The sequence below is a fragment of the Magnolia sinica genome, chromosome 2 (genome assembly GCF_029962835.1).
Source record: "Magnolia sinica isolate HGM2019 chromosome 2, MsV1, whole genome shotgun sequence".
In the NCBI taxonomy this organism is placed as follows: Eukaryota; Viridiplantae; Streptophyta; class Magnoliopsida; order Magnoliales; family Magnoliaceae; genus Magnolia; species Magnolia sinica.
This window is the reverse complement of record NC_080574.1, coordinates 132706902-132717638: the sequence shown is the minus strand read 5'-3', so window position 1 is coordinate 132717638 and position 10737 is coordinate 132706902. Positions and strand designations below refer to the sequence as shown.

Genomic DNA, 10737 nt, shown 5'->3' with positions numbered 1-10737 from the left:
AGGTTATAAGTTTTGCAATTTGGGAATAGTTTTAGGTTATAAGTATATGTTTAGGTTAGGTTATAGGTTAATGTTTAGGGATTTGAGTTTAGGCTATAGGTTTAGGTTTAGGTCTAGGTTTAGGTTTAGGGAATTGAGTTTAGGTTATAGGTTTAGGGAAAGGTTAGGTTTACGTTATAGGTTTTGGGATTTGAGAATAGTTTTAGGTTATAAGTATAGGTTTAGGTTAGATTATAAGTTAAGGTTTAGGGATTTGAGTTTAGGTTATAGGATTAGGTTTAGGTTTAGGTTTAGGGATTTGAGTTTAGGTTATAGGTTTAGGTTTGGGTTTTGGTATTTGAGAATGGGTTCGGGTTTAGGTTATAGGTTTTGGTTTTGGTTTAGGTTATAGGTTTTGGGATTTGATAATGGGTTCGGGTTTAGGTTATAGGTTTTGGTTTGGTTTTTGTTATAGGTTTTGATTTTGGTTATAGGTTAACGGTTTAGGTTAAGGTTTAGGTTTAGGTTATAGGTTTTTGGATTTGAGAATGAGTTCGGGTTTAGGCTACAGGTTTTGGCTTTGGTTTAGGTTATACGTTTTAGGTTTAGGTTTAGCTTTAGGTTTAGGTTTAGGTTTTAGGATTTGAGAATGGGTTCGGGTTTAGGATATAGGTTTTGGTTTTGCTTTAGGTTATATGTTTTGATTTAGGTAATAGGTTTTAGGTTTTGGTTTTGGTTTTAATTTAGGTTATAAGTTTTAGGTTTAGGTTTTGGTTTTGATTTAGGTTATAGGTTATAGGTTTTGGAATTTGAGAATAGGTTTGGGTTTCGGTTATAGGTTTTGATTTTAGTTTAAGTTATAGGTTTTAGTTATAGGTTATAGGTTTAGGTTAAGGTTTAGGTTTAGGTTATAGGTTTTGGGATTTGAGAAAAGGTTCGGATTTAGGTTATAGGTTTTGGTTTTGGTTTAGGTTATAGGTTTTCGGATTTGAGAATGGGCCATAGCCATACTTCCTCATAGCCGAACTAAATCGACCAAACCACGCCCGAGGTGACTGTTTCAGCCCATACAATGCCCTCTCTAATTTACAAACAATCTTGGTCTTAGAAGATCCTATAAATCTAGGTGGAATGTCCATGTACACTTCCTCGTCAAGATCGCTGTGAAGAAAGGTGTTCTTTATGTCGAGTTGGTGTAGTGGCTAGTCTAAATTTGCTGCAAGAGACAATAAAACTCTAACAGTGTTCAGTTTGGCTACTAGTGAGAAAGTTTCCACATTGTCTACGCTATACGTTTGAGTAAAACCCTTCACCACGAGTCTCGCCTTGTATCAGTCGATGGATCCATCAACCTTATATTTTATAGAGAACACCCATTTGCATCCCACTATCTTCTTCCCTTTCGGTAATGGGACCAACTTCTAGGTGTTATTTTTCTGTAAAGCCTCCAGTTCTTCTTGTATCGTTTGTGCCCACTTTGGGTCGGATAAGGGCCTCTTAACACTGTCGGGAACATGGCAGGAAGATAGTGTTTGAGTGAAAGTCTTAAGAGGCTCGGACAGATTTTGAGTGGACATGTAATTTGTGATTGGATACTTGGACCTTCTTTCTTCCTCATCTGGAGAATATCTATTCGGTGGTTTTCCACGGTTATGTCTGAGAGGCAAGACATAACCAGAAGAAGAATCTATGACATTAGTATGTAAAGGTGCAGTAGGAGCAGTAAGAGTACTAACCTCAGGAATATTCTTAGGAGGAGGGTCTTCGGGTACTTGGGGAGTGAGGGGATTCTGTATTTTCAGGTTTTCCAAGTTTGGCCTCTTCATTTTCAGCCTCTCTATTTTTTGGTTCTTCACTTTCGAGTATTGCACTTGTCAATTCTGCATGTTCAACCTCTTCATTTCTAGTTCCATTCTCACCTCCTGGAGCCATCATCCAATTCATCTCTTCAACTTGAGTCTCCCCCTGACGAGGAGAATTAGGTACAAGTGATGGATAAAAAGTCTCAGACTCAAGGAAAGTGACATCCATGGTGATATATATACGGTTGGCGGTGGGATCATAACATTTGAAGCCTTTTTTATGTAAACCATAACTCAAAAATAAACACCGAACGACACATGGATCCAGCTTGGCACGTTGATTCTTGTGGAGAGGGACCAAAGCAACACACCCAAAAATTCTAGGAGGGAGCATCAATACTGTAGGCAGAGGAATATGAGCAGAGAGGATTTGTAAGGGAGTCTTAAAGTGTAAAACTCTCGAAGGCATACGGTTTATTAAATACACTGCAGTAGCTATAACATCCCCCCAATGGTGACTCGGCACCTGTGCTCCAAGGAGTAAAGCACGGGCTGTTTCTAAAATATGTCAATTCTTCCTCTCGGTGACACCATTTTGTTGCAGTGTCTGAGAGCATGATGTCTCATGGAGGAGACCATGTTGTTGGAAATAAGCCTGAAATCTGTGGTTGATAAATTTGCCACCATTATCAGAACGAAGGATTTGTATCTTGGATGAGAATTGAGTCTGAATCATGACATGAAACACTTGAAAAACTGTGAAAACTTCGTCTTTGGTTTTTAGCTGGTATAGCCATGTCATTCGAGTGCAATCGTCGACAAAAATCACAAACCAATGGAAAAATGAGGAAGTAGTTATCGGGGAGGGCCCCCACACATCAGAGTGTATTAAGGCAAATGGAATGTGACTTTTATTCAGGCTAACTGGATAAGAAACTCTATGGCTTTTAGCCATAATACATATATCACATTTAAAGTCAACATTTTGCAAATTTGTAAATAAATCTAGGAATAAGTGTTGTAGATAACCAAATGATGGATGCCCCAAGCGCCGATGCCATAGCCAAATCTGCCGTTCCTTGCTACTGGTTTGATGGTGTGTGTGGTTCGCTATTCCTGGGTTAAAGTCATCCAAGTAATACAGTCCCCCCCACTTAGTACCACGCCCAATAATGTCCTTGCTGAGAATGTCCTGAAGAAGACAAAAGGTAGAGTATATCAGTACTACACAATTGAGCTCTTCAGTAACTTGGCTCACAGACATCAACTTATTTGAGAGAGATGGGACAAGTAGCGTGTGAGATAAAGAGAGAGAGGGAGATAGGAGCACAGTTCCAGCCCCTGTGACTGGGTATGTCACCCCATTAGCATTGACAATATTGGTCCTTCATGGTGGAGTTAAATGGGAGAAGTCACTGGAATCAAAGGTCATATGATCCGTTGCCTCGGAGTCGATAATCAAGGTGCCATCATTCCGACAGGTAGAGCGACAAGAAACTTGACCACAGTTACCTTGATTCGTGACTGAAGTGAGCGGTTCTGCCAAGGGAACAAGGGACAATTGAGATTCAGTAGTGGCCACCGCTGCTATACCCGTGCCTTCCTCAGTTGCAAGTGTATCTCGTTTCTTTCGGGCTTGTAATTCATGCCACCAGTCTGGGTAACCATGTAGTTTAAAGCATGTATCCCTAGTGTGCTTTGTATTACCACAGTGAGTACACTTACTCCCATCAGAGTGACCCTTGGGTTTTGAGGATGACCCTGACTTCACCAATGTTTATGACTGACCAGATTTCACGCCTTGGGGTGGCCATAACAGCACCACTAGTAGCAGCCTCCTCTCCCGATGCCATCACAGATTGTCGAACATCCTCCCTTCGAACGTGAGCATACGCCTGCTCAACTGTAGGGAAAGGTTTCAGTTGAAGAACATCGCTCCGAATATTATCTAGTCGGTCATCTAGCCCATCCAGAAAAATGTAAACTCCCTCCTCCTGTAGGATTGAGTTGTATTTTTGTATGTCGGTTGCACATGCCATTAGATTTGGGCAACGAAAATAATCTCGCGCCACAAACTCTGTAGATCATTATAGAATTTTTCTATAGATCTGCCTGCTTGTCTCATTCGAGTTACAGGACGTCGTAGATCATATACCTGCGAGGTGTCAGTTCTTTCGAAGTAAGTTGTGGCAGCAGAGTCCCATACCTGTTTAGCCATTGGGAAGCGTATGAAGTTCACGACCAAGGAATAGTTCATTGAGTTGATCAACCACCCTTTCACCATGGCATTCTCAGTGCGCCATTTGCGAAATGATATGGGTCTGTTTCTGGTGGCTGGGGATAGTCTCCATTGATATATCCTAGTTTATCTTTTCCTGAGATGTACATCTTAAGTATCTAGGACCATAAGGCATAGTTGGAACCATCCAACTTGATGCTTACTGGAACCGTCGGGGAATCAGTGATGGGCGATGGTGAAGAGGTCTGGGCTCTTGTCAAGACCTCCGTGATTTTTGTTGTTAGATTGTGGAGGATGGATTCAGTTAAGATGGTGGGTGGTTGTGTCAATTTGATGGAGTCAGCCATGGATTCCGAGCAGTTTTGGATCCCTTCTTGTTCAAGACACAGGGAACCCAAGATCATGCTTCGATACCATGTCAGACGGTAAATTTCGTGTATATTTTCCATAGAACATATTACAAGATATATAAATAGATACAATGAGGTATTTTAGGAAGGAAGCTATTCTTTGCCTATACAGTATCTCTGGCTACAATCATGGTTGACCCTTGATTGAAGGGATTTCTACAGCTAATGTAATGACTCACGCCAACAGCTAATGTAATGACTCACGCCAACAGTTTTCCTTTATAAAGTGAGGGGGCTTGTATGAGGCAAAGTGGCGAGGTTACAAAATAAAAGGGGTTTCACTAGACAAATGATGAGGTGGCCGGCAAAGTGAAAGGGTTGCATTAGATAAAGTGATCGGATTGTACTAGACAATGTGACGTGGTTGTACCGAGCAAAGCGGTTACACAAGATAAAATGATAGAGTTCAACTATGTATGTATGATAGCCAGACAAGGCAACGAGGCTACTCTAATCTAAGTGACAAAGTTCCATTTGATCAAAGTGATTGGGTTTTTAGTAAAAGTAATGGAGTTTTACTAGACAATGATAATGTCAACGAGGCTACACTAATCTAAGTGAAAAAGTTCCATTTGATCAAAGTGATTGGGTTTTAGTAAAAGTAATGGAGTTTTACTAGACAGTGATAATGTTGCGCTAGACAAAGTAAATGATGTTTCGTGAAAACATATGAGGTTGTCATAGGCAAAGTGACAAGGTTTCATTAGATTGGCAGAATTGTTAGACAAAGTGACATTGTTATACTAAGATGAAGTGATGGGGTTGCACTACACACTGTGATAGGATTACACTAAACAACTAAACAAGGTGACAAGATGGACGAACGAAAATGATGGGGTTGCACTAGATAAACTGGTTGGGTTGATGAACCGTTTGCATTGCATAGTGATAGAGTTCCACTAAAAGTATTGTGGTATTGACATGAGAAACTTTCGTGGGCCTTTTCTATGTTAGATCTACACTGTCCATCTATTTTGTCAGATTATTTTTAGGGTATGAGCTAAAAAAAAATTAAGGAAGATCCAAAGCTTATCTGGACTACACTACATGAAACAGCAGGAAATTGATGTCTTCCATTGTAAACATGTTGAGGCCATTGAAGTCACGGATCAAGGTGAAATTTGTGTTTTCTTTCATCCATCCAGGTGTGTGAAAACTTTTAAACATGTTGGACAGCAAATAAACATCACAGTGGGCCTAGGAAGATTTCACGGTATGTGGTATGCATTCAATCCCAACTGCTTGCTGTGGTATGGTCTAACTGAGCTTTGGATCTGCCTCGTTTTTGGGCTGGTGCCCTAGTATAAATGATCTGAAAAAATGAATGGACAGTATTAATCCAACATATACATCACGGTGGGTCCATTGAAATTCCACCGTATCAAAACTTCCGTTGCTTGCTGTGTGTTGCAGCACATTCCCGAGTTAAAAAGAAAAAAAACCGTGTTGACGTGTAGAACTTACCTGTCCCCACTATGATGTATGTCTCTGTTCCAGACCGTCCATACATTTTTTTTCAGATAATCTTAGAGCATGTGACCGAAAATGAGGGGTATTCAAAGCCAAAACGGCCCCCACCATATGTAATAGTGGGAATTGGACACATACCATATTTAAAATAAAGTTTATTTTTCCATCTAACTTGTTTAGAAGGTGGTAAGTGAATGGAAAGCAAAAATATAGGCTTAATCTTAGCCTTTTATATACCCTTATGAAGTTTTCAATGATAGGCGTTCAATTTCAACTATTACATGTGATGTTGTCCCTTGATCTTTGAATCTAGATTGGGTTATAGGCTTTCGCTCCAAACTGATCTGGAAAATTGATAGGCTGTGGATCTAACATATACATCATGGTGGAGCCATAGAAATTTCACTACTTAAAAAGTTCTATTGCTGTATTGTGTAGAGAGAAAATTGGGTGTATTCAATGGAAGCTGATTGGCTGGTGTGCCATATGGCGGTTTGGTGATGTCACCAAGTTCTGTGGGTCCCAATCCGAGGTATGTGTTATATCCCAACCATACTTTCATTTGGAGATCTTGTCCTAAGTTTTGAACCGAAAAATAAGATAGATCCAAATATCAAGTGGACCACACTGCAAAAAGCGGGGGAGTGAACGTCTACCGTTGAACCCTTTTGGGGGTCACAGAAGCTTTGAATCGATATTATATTTGTTTTTCTTCTTCATCCAGGTCTATGTGACCCTGTGAACAGATTTGATGGAAAATAAACACTATGGTGGGCCCTGTAAATGTTTTAACGGTGAGAATCATTGTCCCACTACTATTTCTGGTGTGGTCCACTTAAGCTTGGATATGAATCATTTTTGGTATCATGATCTAAAATGATCTTATAAAATTGATGAATGGTGTAGATATAATAAATACATCATTTTTGGGCCCATGTAACTTTGATTTCGTTTGAACCGTTCATACAACTCGGAGCTCGAGGAGCTGCAACGCTCGTCTTCGCACAACACGTACCACACAGCTACATCGGTGGTGTGCGGTACACCAGCCAATCCGCTTCCGTATTCAATAGGGAAATAGGACGCGGATTTCCTGCGAAAGCCTTTCGCAGGAAGTTCCTGCGCTGGGAACCCAGGTGGGGCCCACTGTGATGTTTGTGAGAAATCCGCTCCCTCCATATGTTTTGTGAGCTCATTTTATGAGAGAAGACCAAAATTGAGAAAGATCCAATATTCAAGTGGGCCGTACTAAAGGAAAAGGTGTTTAGGGAAATTCCTACCGCTGAAACTTCCCTGGGTTCGACATTGATGTTTACATGCCATCCATACCGTTAATAACGTCATTCCTACTGGGATGAACTGAAAAAATAAATATTAGCATGATTCAAAACTTCTATTGGCCCACGAATATTTCAACTGTGGACATTCAATTACCTCGTTTTCGGCCCACTTGAGTATTGGATACGGCTCATTTTTGGCCTCGTATCGTAAAACGCACTCAAAAAACGGATGGACGGGGAGGATTTCTCACAAACATCACAGTGGGCCTCACCTGGGTTCTCAGCGCAGGAACTTCCTGCGAAAGGCTTTCGCAGGAAGTTCCTGCGCTGAGAACCCAGGTGGGGCCCATTGTGATGTTTGTGAGAAATCCGCTCCCTCCATATGTTTTGTGAGCTCATTTTATGAGAGAAGACCAAAATTGAGAAGGATCCAATATTCAAGTGGGCCGTACTAAAGGAAAAGGTGTTTAGGGAAATTCCTACCGCTGAAACTTCCCTGGGTTCGACGGTGATGTTTACATGCCATCCATACCGTTAATAACGTCATTCCTACTGGGATGAACTGAAAAAACAAATATTAGCATGATTCAAAACTTCTATTGGCCTACGAATATTTCAACTGTGGACATTCAATTACCTCGTTTTCGGCCTATTTGAGTATTGGATACGGCTCATTTTTGGCCTCGTATCGTAAAACGCACTCAAAAAATGGATGGACGGGGAGGATTTCTCACAAACATCACAGTGAGCCTCACCTGGGTTCCCAGCGCAGGAACTTCCTGCGAAAGCCTTTCGCAGGAAGTTCCTACGCTGGAACCCGGTGGGGCCCACTGTGATGTTTGTGAGAAATCTGCTCCCTCCGTATGTTTTGTTAGCTCATTTTATGAGAGAAGACCAAAACTGAGAAGGATCCAATATTCAAGTGGGCCGTACTAAAGGAAAAGGTGTTTAGGGAAATTCTTACCGTTGAAACTTCCTTGGGTTTGACGGTAATGTTTACATGCCATCCATACCGTTAATAACGTCATTCCTACTGGGATGAACTGAAAAAACAAATATTAGCATGATTCAAAACTTCTATTGGCCCACGAATATTTCAACTGTGGACATTCAATTACCTCGTTTTCGGCCCACTTGAGTATTGGATACGGCTCATTTTTGGCCTCGTATCGTAAAACGCACTCAAAAAACGGATGGACGGGGAGGATTTCTCACAAAAATCACAGTGGGCCTCACCTAGGTTCCCAGCGCAGGAACTTTCTGCGAAAGGCTTTCGCAGGAAATCCGCGTCCCTCAGAACCATACTAACTAACTTTTTGGGTCATAGATAGATAGGGTAAGCTGGCTCAGCTGATCAACGTTCCATATCTCACCCAAACCTGCAATGTTAATTAGTACATGCGTCCAGAATAAGATTTGAAAATCCTGCTCTCGAAAGGCCATTGCCTCTCTACTTTTTGTCCAATCTAACTAACAAGAGTAGATTACACACAACCGAACTACTAATTAGTGATATACGATACATGACATACTAATCCAATCAACACCCAACATTACTAATTCTACCCCCAAACTACCGACACCATCCAACCGTGGATTAGGTGTTTCCTTTCCAGACATACAGACTGGCACACTCGAACATGCGGCCCCCATCATCCCGCACCGTCTGATTTGGATTTGGTGGGTCTTATTTAATTCATGCAGCTAATATACTAATAAAATTAAAAAAAATAAAAATTCTAGTTAACATAACTACGTTTAGAGAACCTAGAAGCCCTCTCAGTCTCAATGCTCAGTTTCACACTAATGCAGTTGGCATTCTACACCCATCATCCAGCACCATCTGACCGTCGATTATCCAACGCTGTCTGATGGTGTAGTTAGTAGGCCTTATTCACAAACATTTCGCTTGACATGATTAGGCCGAGGGAGCTGGGACGCCGTCATGGCGTCTATTCTCGACGAGGAAATCTGCGAAGTCCTTGATGTACTCGTTATGCCGTTCCTTGTCAGCAAAGATCTTCATCAACTCCTTAGCGTTGGATCTGATGGGCTCACCATCATCCCCCATCACCTGCTTCAAAGACTCAGCGATTGCCTCCCGCTTGAAAGATCCGTCCCTATCGTTCCTTGCCACCTCGACTCCAACGTTCCTTTCTTTCATCACACATGTATTCAGCCCTTGATCACCTTGGAAAGGTAACAAAACGAACGGCTTGCCGAAAGCGAGACCCTCAACTGACGAACCCCATCCACCGTGCGTAAAGAAACACCCGACTGACTTGTGTGCAAGTAACCTAGTTTGTGGGGCCCACCCCAAGCGTACGATCCCACGACCCTTGGTTCGATCTTCGAACCCGGGTGGGAGTAGAGACGGGTCCCCCCTATATGCCCAAAAGAAAGGCAACTCGGATAGTTCTAACCCGATTGCTAACTCATGAGCTTGTTCTCTGCTGAATCGCATCTCGCTCCCAAATGCAACATAAATCGTGGACCCTTCCTTTTGTGAATCAAGCCACTCCTGATCCACCCACGTGTCATTTCCCTTATCGTCGATTTTAGGTACGGATGGTGAAAGCAAGCCAATCGGGAAAACAGGTTTCCCGTAAAGCTCGCCAAGGAGTCGGATCCATTCAGGTTCGAATTCACGGCAGCTACGTATGGCGACGTGGGTTCCTTCGAAGACCCCTATCCTGTTTTTAGCGCCCTCAGTCGAAGCGGTTGCACGCCTAGTTCTGTCCCTCGCGATTCTTACGGCTTCAAAGTATCGGAAAGCTACGGTGGTAGGGAATGGGACCCACGGGGGTGGCACTGTTAATTCCTCGGGCGTTGTTGGCTGAGGGTCCATCAGCACCTTTGGGTGCCCCATGATGGAGAGAGACATAGCACTGAACGGTCCAAAGAAGACGGTGGGTATTCCATGCTTAGCTGCGACGCGTGGGGCCCACCAAATGAACGTGTCGTAGATAAGCCAATCTGTTGATGGATTGGCATCGAGGAACTCTGATACAGGGTCTTCGAGTCCATCCAACATCTCATATAACTGGGCAAGGTAATCGATCGGGACATCGACGGTGGATTGAGCACCCTCAGGTAGGCCTTCGACGTGAGGTGGGGTAAGCTTTACTAGATTTAGCTGGGAACGCAGATCATGAGGAACACTTGGCAGCCTCTCAATGTTCCTGGTGGGGGCGAGGAAGGAGACATGGTGGCCCAGTTGAGCTAAGCACTTGGCCAGCTCTAGATAAGGGATCATGTGGCCAAAACCTATCCACGGCACCATAGCAATGCGAAGCTTCTTTTGTTCTTCCATTGCAGAGTGTGGAGTCAAATGCAAGGGAGAGATGGATTTAGTTCTTCGAGCTTTGCAACTGATAGATGGGATTTATAGCTTCAAGGAACCTGGAGACAAGTGCTGTTGACTAATACTTTGCCTTCCTGGTTCGGCCGAGGTGCGGCTCTTACCGTGGGGCCTAACTTTATTATGTATTCTATATCCACGCCGTCCATACGTTTTTAAAGATAATTTTAGTTCATGAGATAGGAAATGAAGAAGA

General features: G+C 42.6%; 1 protein-coding gene across 1 annotated transcript; it reads right to left on the bottom strand.

Annotated features, from left to right (window-relative positions):
* Positions 1-8583: 8583 nt before the first annotated feature.
* LOC131237698 (UDP-glycosyltransferase 91C1-like) lies at positions 8584-10537 on the bottom strand. Its single transcript, XM_058235604.1, has one exon. The coding sequence runs from the start codon at positions 10491-10493 to the stop codon at positions 9099-9101; it is 1395 nt and encodes a 464-aa protein (XP_058091587.1). The 5' UTR covers positions 10494-10537; the 3' UTR covers positions 8584-9098.
* Positions 10538-10737: the final 200 nt, after the last annotated feature.